We start from the raw sequence: 15,096 nt of genomic DNA on the forward strand, positions 1-15,096 counted from the left end.
GTTAATTGTGGATGGAAAAAATGCATCTGTGTGATTTGTGTGAATAAAAAGAGTGCTACGGCTGCACATGCAAACTCATTTGGACACAATTAGCCATTTTGCTCCTATCGCTGTGTATTTTTGCACACTCGGTTACCTGCATCTTATTTATCCCATGTACCTAGGTACAACTTCATGGCATATTTTTGAAAACTGGCCTTCTGTGGTTAGGTCTAGTTTTTCCAGAAATGATCTCCAATGCAGTGAGCCCAAAACTGGGGTGTGATGGTTCTCTGCATACCCAGGACTGTGAGTCACCTTATCATCTTCTGCTTCTAGAGAGTGGGAGGCTTACCCTTACCCGTGGTCACTGGGTATTAGCTCCCTAATACCACCAGCTTATTAACCATTCGAACACTCTCCTCTGGGCTAAGCCAGCCCTGCCTTTGCCCTGCAGATTACCAAGAAGTGCACCCCAGTCGCCATGTCCCTTTGAAGCATTTCCCTGTGACTCCCAACCCCTGACACCAGCTACTCACAGAAATCCCAGATCCTCTGTGCCTCAGTTTACTAGGTTTCCCTTAAACCACCACTCGTAATAATATACAGCACTTGTAACGAAACAAAGGAAGGTTTATTTAAGAAAGAATAGCAATTCCCCTAGAAACAAGAGAGAGTGATGGAAACAAATGAACACAAAACAAAATCAGAAAACAAACTAGGGCCTATACATATTAATAGTTACCTTTCCTATCTAATACACAAGGCTTTCCCCCCAAAGTTCAGTCTGTTGCAGAGCTGGCTGGTTTCACAGGGACCAGGATCCAAACGTACACGAAAACACCCCTGTTCAACAAGATGTCTCCTCAGTGAATGGATCCAGAGTGCCTCTCTTCCCTCTGTGTTATACTGAAACATTCATTTGTCTCTATTCATAGGCAGAGCAATCCCCTTTTCTGTTGTAATGGTCCTTTTTTACCTCCAAGTGGCTTTGCCTGTTTGCAGTTGTCTGATGTTTTTCCATTGACTGTTCTGGGATGGGGCAATGGTAGACAACTGAGCCTGGAATTACCTCACCAGCTAACTAGGGAGAAGCGGCAACTTCCTCCTTCATGAACAGGCTGACACCAAGTAATATCGTTCCCTTGGTAATCCTTTTAACCTTAAGACTACAAGGGCATAAACTTCCATATAACTACATTATTCCTTACATACCACATGTACACATGTAACACTATGATTATGAATATCACTAAGTTGCAAGCTTTCAACAGAGACCTTACATGTTACTCTTTATGGATAAATACCCTGTAAGCAATGTACTTGATGTACTGAGTTTGTCAGGTCTGAAACGACACTTGTTAGCAAAGAACTGGGGATCATTTGCCAGTGTGTCATGTTGGGGTACAAATAACTGCACTCATTTGGATATCTAACTACCTGCTTCAGGGGTTCAATTCTGGAGACCTCGTTGAGGTCCAGCTAAAAAGCAGGACTCTTGGAGAGGTATGGTTCTCTCTTACTCCCTCACTTGGAAAATTTCAACAGAATGCTGCTCACAAATTTAAACTCCCTTTCTCATTCCTCTAGACACCCTCCCTGCCCCTACAGAGTCTGTTCTACAGCTGACAGTTGTAACAGAAGATGGGTCCCACACTGTAAAATTCAGATCTGGCTTTGCCTCTAGATTTCTAACACTCCATCGAGGTTTTGAGGGTTTTGTATTTCACGTTTCAAGTTGGGCCTCCTCGCTAGCAAATATGGTCACATGACAAAGGCAACAGGTGAAGCTGTATGGGACAGCTCAGTGTAAGGAAGGAATGGCCACTTGCATAAAGACACCATCTTTAGTAGGAATAAAACCCAGAGCCGCCAGCACTGACAGCACAAGCAGCGCCAGAGTAGTAATTCCATCAGCTGCTACGGTAGCAGGTTCTTATTCTCAACGAAGCCAGCCACTAAAGCAACATGACCAGACACACTAAGCCCATTTATTACATTCCGTACCATTAGTTAGATCCACAAAATGTTCAGGGGCTCTACTCTGAGAAACATCCAAAAGTTTGAGTGCCAATCTAAAAATCGTTCCAAACTTCTCGAGTCTGCAAAATTGGGCTGGAAATCCACTGAAGAATGGTGTGAGTTGCAAGATTTCAATACTACCTGCTTCCAGTAGTGCTAGAAATGTAAGAACAGTCCGTTCCATGGTATTAGGAACTTCCAGCAAGCATGTGAAGTGCAGAAGCGCAGGACAATGTGCGTGGAATCAGCTAACCAGATATTTTTTTAAAGCTCAGAAATTGCTTGGTTTGGGTTTTGGCTGGAGGTCAGATCTTATTTTATCCGAAGTGATTCACTCATCCTTAGTCAGACAACCAGGGACCTGATATTACTGCCATTCATGGCAAAACTCCCACTAACTTCACTGCCAGCAGGACTGGCCCCTTAGACTTTTGAAACAGCCTTGGGTGAGTAATTGTAACCCAATAATACATGCGTCACGCACGCAGCAAAATGTGCACATCAGGAAGCTGAGGAGATGCTGACGTGTGCTCTGAGAATGGGGAGCTCAGAGGGCCCGTTTGCGACCAGCTGCTCCCAGCATGTGTACAGGAGCGGGTGTGGGGTTGGGGCAGGCCTCAGACACCAGGCACAACTCTCCAAACCACAGGGACTCCACGTGTCCCCAGTGGTACCTTTCCCAAGTCAATAGCCGCTAGAAGATCTATCCAGACACACAAAGGATAGTATTGTGTACTCCATGAAACAGTGGGGAAGGGATGCTGGCCTGAGGTAAAATCCCAGCCAGAGCTCCCCACAGTGGTTCAGCTCCACATTGTCCCCAGTGGCCATTAAGGCACGTTGAGTCCAGAGTGTGGAAAATCTGGCTTCGTGCCCACGCACATTTGTGCCAGTCATTGTACTAGCAACTCCGGCAGGTTGCAATGCCACTTGCACAGGCCTAAGTGTCAGGCTTTGGAGACACTGAGATTTAAAGGCCGTATCAATAGGCCTTCAAAAATGCAAGTTGCTTGTTTGCGCCGCAGAACCTTGGCGCTTGTGTGAATAAAATGGCTGCTGATACCCTATAGCACCAGTTTCTGTGAACACATATGTGCATCCTGAAAGCCTATGGGGCCCTCTTGGTTCTCAACGTCTCACCTGCAGCCCCAGAAACCCTGCAGGTTTCGGAATTCAAGTTTCAGAAAGAGAGAAAGAAAATTAAAACAAAAGGTGGCTACCGCCACACAAGGCCCAAAGAAATAGTCCTGCACACTGCCCACGCACAAAGCGTGTCCAGCATGGGATCAATCCGCCACAATCTAAATGTCCCTATTGCCTCCTAACAACTCCCTCTCCCCCCCACACCTCAAAAACAACAGAATCCACAATCCAAACTGGAAGAAGTGAACGGGACAAGAACGTGGAGGAAATATCAGCCCCATTTCTCATAAAGTTGCCACCAATCTAGCCAGAGCAACTATGCAGTAGCACAGATGCATACTACAATCTTCCCCTGTGTAATGCATACAAAAGACTCCACTGGAGACTGGGGCATAGCGCCCTCCCCCCCCAAACCAGGCAATAAAGGCTGCTACTTTTCCCTGGTCCTTTCTTTGATTTGCGGCCAGATTCTGCTCTCACCTACACCAATGCAAATCCAGTGAAACTCCACTGATTTCAGCAGGATTACTCCAGATTCACCCCCAGTATCCTGAACCAGAACCCGGCACTTTTTGTATTCTTCTCACCATGGCTCCATTTTTATTTCACAGCATATGGTTGATAAATTCCTCCTTGCCTTTTGCAGAGGGGGTTGGATATACATTGTCCTGAGTTTTCAGTCCCTAGCTTTCCTGTACAAACTAAACAAGGATATAAGCAAGGTTCAGAAAGCCTTAGGTCAGTGAAGTGAGCCAGGCTGCAAAATCCAGGTCTGATTCTGGCCTTCAGATCCAGGAGAAAGAGAATTGCAAACATACTGAAGCGAATGGAGCTCAGAGCTAGTTACGTTTCCACAGTGCCTACCACAATGGGGCTCCAACCTGGCTGAGCTCTCTAGGTGCTACTGCAACATCAAAGAGGTGTGATACAGATACACGTACCTCTGCTAGGCAACTCTCTCAGCACTCAGACATGCACCTTATTAAAAATATTACTAGGCTAAAAGACCAATATATATGTTTCTCCACCACACACCCCTTCTATATTATATCCTGCCTTGGCAAAAAGGCAGGCCTGCCTTCAAAGGAATGGGTCTTAATAACGTTAATGCAGTACAGGCCAATTCCAACCCTGCCTGGCACTCTGAGCAGTGTGAAAGGCAACTGACCCAGTGCACAGAATGCTGAAAGTTAATAGCTTTATTATCCCTGTTATTAATTAGCTGCAGCATGCCAAAAAAAAAAAAAGACATGCTGGGAGCTTTTCTTACCTTTAGCTGGAAAGGCTGGATCTCATTCAAACTCTGGTCCCTGAGCTTTTTGGTTAGGATCTTCAGCATGGTATAAATCCAGGGAGCGAAGAAAGGGTTAAGCATGCACACCCGCACACATCTACATCTGCTGAGCTGTTGCTGCTGCAGCTTTGCTTGGAGGCACTCAGAATAGCTTGCATTCAAGCACCCCCCCAGGTACACAGACCTCCTAAAGGCGGCCAAGCTTCAGCTACCCTGATTTCTGCACTGCCCCTCCCCTTCCTCCTCCACCACGCTCTGTCTTTTGGCCCTCACTTAAAAAAAAAATCCCTTTTCAACACTTAAAAAAAAATGAAACTTCCCTTCTTTCTACAGGCTGCAGAAGGAGTGAAGGTACCAGCTGGCAGGGCTCTGCAAGGGACAGGAGACATTTGGTGGAATATGTTTTTATTAAGAAATGAAAAAGCTGTTTAGCAGAGGCCCTGGGCTCTGCTCATGGTAATGGTCTAATATGCCATCTCTCTCTCTCCCTGATGCCTGCTGCTCCAAACAGGCATCCTCCCTCTCTGCCTTTCTCTGTCGCGCCCCTCTTTGCTCTCTTCCCCCCCTCATCCACGCTCCCTCACACACACACTGACTCTCTGTTTCTCTCTCTCAGTCTCTGTGTCTTCCAGCAATGTGAAACTTGTAACAAACAGAACACCCAGCCAAGGCTCCCATTGGCCAGTCAAGGAGGACTGTGTCAATTTCAGTGGGCAGGGCTTCCATTTAAAGGGAAATGGAAGGGGGCAGAGAGCCACCCCCTCCCCCAAACCACTTTGTGGGTCCTGGAGTGGCAGAATAACAGGTCTCCCCCCACACACACACACACACACACACTATAAACCTTGGAAGGGGGATTCAAGAGAGATCACTCGCTGTGTAGCAGAAGGAAGTGTTTCTTATTAAAACAAAAAAGAATCAAGGTGGGTTTCTACTAGCCTTGCCCCTGCCCTCCTCTCTCATACACAATCTGATCCTGCTGTACAGGATCATATGGCTGCCTGTGTCGTCCTATGGCAACTACTGACAAACGGGGGAGAAGCTGAAATCCAGGAAGCCCATCAGCTCCCTGAACCCCCCTAAGTGCACACACAATGTCTGGCTTTCCCTTTCTAGCAGGGAACTACAAGGCAGTGAGGGCAGGCAGGGGTGAGCCCACGTACCAGAATACTGGGAGGTAAGAGTATCATCTGCTCATGGACTGAGACGTTCAGAGTAAGGATGGCTTTAGGAATCAGTAATGGGATATGGAGTCTTTCACCACTGGTTTGAATCCACCCACATAGTGGCAGAAAGTCCTCATTAACTAATGGGCACTGAGTGGTCTCTGTCCAGTGGGCAGGTGTATCCATCACTATAGGGCATCCTTGTTAGCAATCTGCTCACACAGGAGAAGGAGGGACTGGGCCACATGAACTGACCTCCTGGAATCTGTCTATCCAAGTCAGATTCAAACCCATGACCTAGCACTGAAACATTCCCTATCTAACCCCTCAGCCATCCAGGCCCCTTTGGGAAAGGCACCGCAATGACAGCCTTGGAGACAACTCTTCTCTCCGCAGCGCAGGTGCAGTACGGGTAGTGACAGCACCAACTTCCCCCACACCACGGTGCCAATGTGTCTGCAGCAACCCGGGGTTGTGCAGGTTCCAGGAGCCATATGCTTCTCAGCCTTGCTGGCGACCCTGCCAACAACAGTACCAGTGGTCCTTGGCCACTCTGAACTAATGGTCGGCCACCAGCTCGTTTCACATAGGCTACCATGTGGCCTTCGGGATCAGTAATGACAAAGTTATTTCAGTCACTCCCAATTTACACTGAATTTGAACCATCAGTTTGTAGGTGAAAGGCCCCATTGCCCGCCCTTCAAGCCAACCAAGCCTTTCAGCCCCCCTGTCCCTGGGAAAAGGAGGTCTCAGCTAGCGTAGGAATCCCAAGGAAGACTGGTGTGGTTAACACGTCAATTCTCTGTTCTCAGCCAAAGTGCCTGTAACAAGATAAGGCAAGAACTGATAATCTGCTGGCTGTGGAGAAGTGAAAGAATGTTTTAGCTTCGCAAGAAAGGGACTGAGTTCAGCTCCAGTCAGCAAAGCTATTTTTCTTAAAGGGCCACCACACTCCCTGAGCCTACATCACGAAGACACCCCCTTCATCTTCCAATGCTGCTTCCTTACAAGGTGCTGGGAGTGGAGGACTTCAACACTTGCATCTGGTATCGTGTACTCAGAGCATACTCCACCTCTATCAGACTACAGGCCTGATTGTTTCATTTTCAGTGGATTTTCCCTATGTCTCTCCAAGAGGTACTCCCAAATTACACCAAAGTGAAATCAAACTCAGACCCTATAACTATGCCTCAGCAAACATCAGGAGACTGTCTAGATATCTCTATCTATGTGTTTCATGTACACCGGAACATGGGTGTTGGTATATCAGATCAGACCATAGGTCCAGCTAATCCAGCATCTTGCCTCCAACAGAGGTTAATACCAAATGCCAGACGAAAACATAAAACCTCCACAAACCTGTGAGATATTATGTCCTGTTGGGCAAGGAATTATCCCTAACCTCCATTTGGAAATAGGCACATGCCCTGACGCATGAGGATTCAGAGCCCTTCTAATGTTGTTGTTCTAATGAGTGTCACTGCAGAAGTTCACGCAGGGCCAGTTCCTGAGGCCTTTATTCACTCCATATTCAGGCACTGGAGACGTGTGAGCTTTGCCTAAATAAGGAGTATGGGCTGTAAAATATGACCCGTAAACCTCAGTCAGCTAAAACTACAGGGTTTGACTCCTTTCCTGTATTTGAGCAACCCCTGGGACCATGCCAGGCTTGCTCACACTTCCTACCAGGAACCAGGACAGGCGCGTTCCAGAGCCCACTTGTTTGCTTCAGGGCAGAAGAGGGGATAAAATAACTACCTAGAACACAGTGCCATTCCAAAGGGCCTGCAGGTTGTGATAGAACCTGCCATCTGACAGGCCTGCAGCTGGCAGCCTCTGTGTAAACCCGCATAGACCCAGCGGAGTGCAGAATAGCCACCATGAAAGTGACGTGACAGGTCCAGCACCAGTGGAATCTAACACGTTTCCTGGATTGGTGCTGCTAACAGAGCATGCAAGAGAAAACAACCGTGAAGGGTTGTAATTGTGCCAGAAACATGAGCAGACCAATAATAATTATACTTTGTATTGAGGCCTGATTCTGCAGCCCTTACTAACGCTGACTAGCACAAACTCAAACAAGCAAGCCCGTTTCGTACTTACATTGAGCAGTACATCTCACTCAGTACATCTCAACATCTCACATCTCGCAGTGCTTATGCAATACCGAGAGACCCCGATCGGTGGCGGGCAGGATTGAACCTGGGACTTCAGTCATGAACCTCTACTGCATGAGCTAAAAGCCATGTGGCTGTTAAGCAGACTCATTAATCTCTCTCTCTAAGTGGTCTTGGTGCCACTACATGGGAGAGACCAGCACACCCAGTAGGTGTGCGGGTTACACTTACTCACACTGAGTGGCTCGTACTCGCATGAGTCGTCCCACCACTTTCTCATGCTGGCAAGCACATGCTCCCACCGGCAGTCCCAATGGCTTGTGGGATGTTACACCTCAACATGCGTACAGGTTGCAAAATCTGAACATAGTAACTTTCACACAAGGATTGCAAAATATTTTCCAGTGGTGGGTAAGTAGTATTATCCACCCCAAAGGAGAAAACTGAGGGACAGAGAGGTTAAGTGACTTATTGAAGGTCACATAGGAAATCAGTGGCAGATCCAGGAACAGAAGCTATGTCTCCTGGCTCCCAATTGCATGCGCTAAGCACTATACCAGATTGCCACCTAACTTGTTGTTCGATGAAGGATCATAGTACTGGACCTATGCAGAATTCAGTGGTTTCACTTCCAAGGTTTCATATGAACATTTGCTTTGGTTTTGATTCTTGTGGGTTTCTCACCCCTGGAGTTTTGCTTTGAATATTGGGTTCACACCAAAGCTCAATCTCAAACTGAAACTCAGTCAAAAGGGTTTAGTTCCATCTGGCTGCACAATGAAAACACAACAAAAATGGTGAACAATGCACAATGATGATGTAAAACAGAACCCACGGATCGGCTTCAGCACCCCTCAAAAGGTTAGTGAAAATAGCACATTCCCTGTGTCCATGCCAAGAGAAAGGGGTGAAGTTAAGGCAAGAGCAGGGACCCCAGAACACTACCACCTTTACCACTGTACCCCATATTAACTGCATTGTGACATTTTCACCCCCATATTCCCATGCTGTGGTGCAGCATCATAAACAATCTCAGACCTAGAGACAATTTCAATGTCCAGTGAGCCTCAGCCTAGGACATGAGACAGCCCATCAAAACCAGACCCCATCCCCTGGGATGGGATCTGGATGGAACGGAGACTAAGGAAGGGAAAGTGACTAGTTCCCTATACAACACAACATACAACATTGCAATTGCACAGCCAGGCCAAGGATGATGCTGCGAGCCGAGCCAGCTATCTTCAGTGAGACCCACCTGTTGCATTTCTTATTGCCTTGGGGAAGGCTGCTCCTGGAGAACATGCCTTAACTCTCTGTGTGATGCACCCTCCTCATCAAAGATGCTGCTTTGTGGGAGTCATGCCAGAGCAGCGCAACTGGGGGGATAGGACACCATGTGTGGTTAAGCAAGGATTAGTTTAGGGCACGGATTCCCTCTATGTTCCCCTGTCCATTACACCCCAGGGGACAACACGATACCTGAGGCAGCTCATCCAACCCATCTGACCCCCTGACTCCCTTGTTCCAGACACAAGAGCAGGAAGCTAACAAGCGGGGCACCACATCCTTGCAGCAAGCCAAGCAGGCAGGCCCAGGCGAAGGATTCTTCTACGAGAAGAGCTGCTGTGGACATCACTAGGGGATTTTTTTTGGCCCACAGCACTTTGTAAACTGATGGTCTCTCCTACCTTCCCTCCCTCACCTACCAAGCCAAACTGCATCGCGCTCTCCAACCTAGACTGTGGATTGAACAGGCCAGGCTGCAGGGGAAATGAACTGCAGACCAGATGGTTCAAGCGCCATCTTGTGGGCATTTCCTGTCATTACACCAAAACAAGCTGCAGAATTGGAATGACCCCAGGGCTGCATTTGGCCCCAAGCATGGAATCAGGGACCCAAATGGTTTGCAAAAGTTCCCAAAAGTTTTGCAAAAGTTGATAAGCAGGGGCAGCAAAGCAAAAGCAGGGTGAAAGCTGAAGCTAGAGCAAGGCTGCATAGGGATACTGGGCCAAAATGAGGTAGATCCAGGGGAACATGACTGTCAGTCAGATTTCAGTGTCTGTAAAAAGAAATGGGGGAGGAGGATTGTTTACAAAGCCCTGATATGTATAGAAATGTTCTCAAGAAATTGTAAGTGGTAAAGGAGAGAGGTAGTGTGGACCATTGGCCACACCACCGTACAGAGGCACTGGGCTCTATTCCTGGCTTTGCCTCTAATCTACCATGAGCAACTCTTTAACCACTCTGCACTTCTATTTTCCCTCCCATCCTCAATTCCTTTTAGATTATAAGCTCCTTGGGGTGGAGATTGTCTCTTACTATGTGTTTGTACAGAGTCTAGCCCAGTAGGGGTCCCAGTCTTGGTTGAGGCCTCAATGCACCACTGTAATATGAAAAATAATGACATAAGTGACCCCACTGCAAGGCATTGCTGTGAGTGTTGTGGTTAGGGTGGCCACCCCTGCATCCCCAGAATATGGGGCATTCTGGTACTTCAGGGAACACTGTGGGCCCGCCCCTGTCTGCATGGCCCCACCCCTGCTGGCATGACCTCACATGCATGGCACATGCGAAGTCACGCCAGCGGGGACGGAGCGACATGCTCTTCAAAATGGCATCCTCCAGGTGTGATGCTGGACAAAACCATGTCTGGTTTTACACAGTACCAGACAGTGGACAGACCACACAAAAACAAGGCTGTCCGGCTTAAAACTGGACAAGTGGCCTGCCTGGGTGCAATCCACATCCCCTCTTATGTCTGGTAGCATGAATTCAGAGGCAAGCACTGTGCTCTTCATGCTGCAGCCCCCAGTGGCTTCCCCTAAAAACTTGCACACCATGAGTCACTGAGGATTCCTTCACTAGGGCTACTAGAAATAAGGGATGCAAACAGCTTAGGCTCAAGATCCAATCAACTGAGTAGGTCACTGTCAAAAAAATCCTGTTTGGAGAACAAGGAATGGGTGTGTGATTAGAAAGCCACTTAGGACTAGAGACTGAGAATGTCCAGTTATTGACAGATGCTCACCCCATCCCAAAGGTCTCTCTAGAGTGTGTTTGAGTAGTGTCTATTTATCTGTGATGGCTGGTTTGGGCTGATATATTTTATTTGCATTGAAAAGAAAAGAAAAGAAAAGAAAAGAAAAGAAAAGAAAAGAAAAGAAAAGAAACTGTAACATTGGGTTCAGTGGCTACTGACCCCTTCAGTGTGAGTGCACCCATTGTAACCCTGACCCATGCCATGTGACTGGGACCAGTCTCTTAACAGCACTGTTGTGTTCCCTCCGCTTTATTACAATAATTCAGGCTACAGCTGGCTACTCATCCCTTCCTCTGCTTCTGCCAGTGTGGCAGCCACTGTCTCACCAGGCCACCAGGGATCGAGCCAGGGACCTCCAGCATAAAAGCACCAGCTGCTACAGCTTGTCATAACACTCCTCTAGTTGGGGACTGTAACAGACTCATTCTCTGTGGATTGGCATAGAGGGAGGCCTTGTAATACAGTTATACTCACAGTGCCTTATACCAGTAGTGCTCGTAGTAGGCCGCAGACAGGTGCTTAGCCCAGCTAGCAGATGGCACCAGGCCCATTGCTATCAAGGCAACCCTGCACCTCACAAACTAAGGCAGACTAGAGGAGAAGACTCTCCCAACTCCAGGAAGTTGCTTCCTTTTAACCCTTGGAGGAGGGTGTGGCTTCTCCTCCCCCTCCCCCCCCCCCCCCACACACACTTTATCTCCTTCTCCAGCAGCCTTCCCACCACAAATACACACAGAGCTGCAGAAAAGCGGGAAGGCTGACATCCACTTTGTCCCTATGCAATGTGCCATGGCCTCTCACTATCCCTGCCGCTCTTGCCATAGATATCAGAAAGAACCTGGTTGGGGATGCTCTCCCCACTCCCACCCCACTCCACCGCCCCGTGCACTTCTTGCTTCCTTTGGGGATGCGCTCCCCTGCTTCCCACCCTTGGAGACATTTGGTAGAAACTCCACAGTTAAGGTTGCAATAATGGTTTCATTAAAATGCAGCATCCTTGTTAATGCAAAATCAGGTTCCCCTAAAACATCCTGTCCTGTTTATTGCTATTTACCCTGCAATGAGGTGAGTAGCTCTCTGCACCTGTGCCATGTAGAAAGCAGCCTGAGTGGCAATTCAAACCTGTACTGCTAAGCAGAGATGAACAAATGTCTGGATTAAAAATAGAAGGTAGCACTTCAATACTATATTTGGGTCCTGGACTCACAACGTCTTTCTGGCTCCTTAGGCGTTTCATTCTCTCTGAGCTCATGCACCGCACCTGAATCTTCAAGGGATTCCCAGATATAAATGTTTGTAAATCCACAGCAGTGACTCACACAAACCATCTGGAGCATTGGAGTTACACACACAAGAGAGACTTGAAAGGCAGGAAATTCAAAGTTTAAAATAAAACACCAAAAGTTGGGAAGTCAGGAAATTCATAGGTGAGACACCATAAACAGCTTTCACTCTGAGCTCAAGTTCCTGGCCACCGGGGAATAGTTATTAATTTGCCATACCAATGATTTATCAAAGGATTTGAGTAGGATTATAATCTACAGTTCCAGACCTGCGTAGTTTCAGTAAAGCCTCTCAGATACATTTCTTATGGTATCTTCTGCCTAGGTATTTTTATGTCCCCCTTCAACATAGCATCTGAGCACCTCACAATCATTTCTGGATTGTTGTCCTCACACCACCCCTGTTAGTTAGGGAAGTGGCAGATTTGACTGATGGAGCCGAGATGCCGGCTAAATGAAATGACTTGTCCACACTCATGTGGCTGAGCCAGAAATAGAACCAAGGTCTCCTGTCGCTAGGTGGGGTTTGCTACCCAGCTCAGTGGTTACCGATGTCAGACTGCCTTCATTAGAAGAGGAAAAAATTAGAGAGATAATCGGTGAAAGAGGGGCCAACAGCACCAGAAGTGTCCCTCAGCAGTCGGCAGCCTGTGTTACAAGTGGGGAATGTTAGCTAGGGGATCGCTCAGAAGTCTGAGCCAGAGTTTAAAAAGCCGTCTGTGTACCGAGGGGACCACCAAGTCAACTCTGGCACAAGAGTCCATTCAGAGCCAAGCTGTCAGCCCAGGTCATGTGGCTAACGTCTCTGGGTCCAAGAAGTGACTGAGCATTAGAGAGAGGTGTTGTTTTGTTCTTGTCAAAGGCCATCAGCCTCAAACAAGTTCTGTCATGTCCCCCACACAGGGTTCTCCAAGAGGCAGTCTCCCATCTGGTTGCCTCCTTCCAAGTGTGCATATTTCTCTTCCTGCAAGCATGGCCAAGTGCAGGCAATTGAAAGGCCAAGGAACACTTCCCTTGGTGCTGCCCCTCATACTGTAGCCCACCCCTATGATTGGCCCCACCCCTCCTTGGGAGTTAGGATGAGTGAGGCAGTTCAAACCTCTTGGAGCTAGGGTTTCAGGCTGCCTGCATACTCAGGTGGACATCCAGCACGCTCAGTTCACATTGTCAAGCTTTTCTTTGCATCTGTAAAGGCTAGAAGCAGGGGTTTTAGATGAAAACTGAGGCGCTGATCTCACCACACCATTCCAGGAGTTGGGTCTCTAAGCACGGGCTTACAGTGCCTGTGTCTGACAGCTGCTTGGCCCTCACCGGGGGGCCTGCTTTCTTTACTGTCTGTTCTTAAGGAATGTTACACACTGTTACAAGTCTCACCACCCAACAGCACCCCCTCACAGCATGACTCAGTACTGCAGCTCTCCCACCACAGATTCCCCAAACACCCTACAGCCTACACCCGCTGAGGAGGTGACTTGGCCCTCCAGCCACGCCACTTTAAAGCATTCAGCATGTACCAGGGTAAAAGTCCCTTAGTCCAAGCCCAGAAAAACATCAAAACAAGAGTCTTCTGCCCCTTTCCCTACAGGCAGGCTCCAAGCAGCAATGACTTGTTCCACCGTCTAACCACCAGTTCTACCCAGGAATCATCTGAGTCAGGTCTACCTCCTACAGAGCAACCTGCCCACTTTCCTAGCCAGCCTACCCTCTTCCTCTTTTTCAGGGTGGGGCTAATTTAACAGGGCTGCCTGGCCCAGGCCTCCTGGCCCTTAAAGTGGCAGGCCATCCTGTAACACACCTCCAGGATGATGTCTTTAAAATAGAGGTGTTCTCATCCCATTTTTCTCCACCTTCTCCAAGACCAGGGTATGCAGAACCTGAGCAGTCCCCAAAAAGTGTATGCATCGAGAGATCACTTGAATTTCATATAGTTATAAACTTAGAGCAACATCATACTCCAGTAGCCGGATTCTGCTCCCTGTGACACTGATGTAAATGTGGAGTAACAGCATTGATGTCAGTGGTGTAACACTGGGTTACATCAATGTAACTCAGAGCAGAATCTGATCCCATCATTTCAAGTATCTTTGTCAAGTCCAGATTTCTAAGAACATTCTGTCTTCAAATCTGCAAACCATAATACACCAAGTACAGTCCTTGGCCTTAGGGATGTGTATGATGCATAAGTGAGGAAGTCTTAGTCAAAGCAGAGCAGTGTTTGGAACGGGAGCTTGTGGGTGATGATGAGAAAGGGAGTGGTAGATCAGGATTACCAGGGTGGGCAGTGAGGATTAGCAGTGCAAGAAGTAGAACGTGGAAAAATGACCATGGTTTGGTCAGTTGGAAAGGGATTGTTGGTGAAAACATGGAGGATGGGTCAGAGTTAAGGTTGTCTGTGGTAAATTAAATATCATTCATGCCTACCCCTAATTCTAACTTCAGGAGGGGAACGAGAGTTTTACCACTAACTTTAATAGGTGCATGCCCAGGCCCAAATCCCTTAAGAGTCAAGGATCCAGTGTTCTGAAAGGGGTAAGAGAAACACAGGCAATTTATTTATTAATTTTAAATGTATACAAAACATCCATTGCATCATCTAGGAACATGTGCATAGCCATTAAAGGCAGATCGATTAATGCAGAGCCAAATTGATGCCAAGGGGCCCAAAGAGGATGCCCAGTAAAAACACAAACTTAATGTAAGCAGTGTCAGGATGAGCTCCACCCTGACATCTGGTGGTGAGGTGTGGCAAGTTGTGGAAAAGAACTTCAGGGGCCGATCTCATTTGCATAGGCACACCCACCACGCCTAGAATGAGACCATAGCTGCCCAAATGGTCACTTTGGCTGCTGTGGGATCCCCAGTGTCTCTGTTATTGGGGCAGGAAGAATAAATTGTTATTACCCTGATTATGGGAACTGTGCTTGGAACTGCACGTGGCCTTTTGTTATGATGGAGGGATTCACCATCAACTAAGTAGCACTCGCTAGGCAAGGGTCATGGGTTCCAAAACTGTGTGAATGGAGAGAGGCTGGGGACAAGTATTAATACTTGG

The 15,096-nt window shown here is 47.7% G+C and overlaps 1 protein-coding gene across 2 annotated transcripts in view; it reads right to left on the reverse strand.

Moving 5' to 3' along the window:
- Positions 1-5,057, reverse strand: part of LOC140909402 (uncharacterized) — a 75,951-nt gene extending 70,894 nt beyond the window's left edge. For both annotated transcript variants that reach the window (XM_073338592.1, XM_073338591.1), the window contains exon 1: positions 4,415-5,057. In XM_073338592.1, the coding sequence (XP_073194693.1) occupies positions 4,415-4,519 (105 nt within the window). In that variant the 5' untranslated portion in view covers positions 4,520-5,057. The remainder of the gene's footprint in view (positions 1-4,414) is intronic.
- Between the last annotated feature and the right edge of the window lie 10,039 nt (positions 5,058-15,096).

This window comes from Lepidochelys kempii, chromosome 3, assembly GCF_965140285.1.
Source record: "Lepidochelys kempii isolate rLepKem1 chromosome 3, rLepKem1.hap1, whole genome shotgun sequence".
NCBI classification, from domain to species: domain Eukaryota; kingdom Metazoa; phylum Chordata; order Testudines; family Cheloniidae; genus Lepidochelys; species Lepidochelys kempii.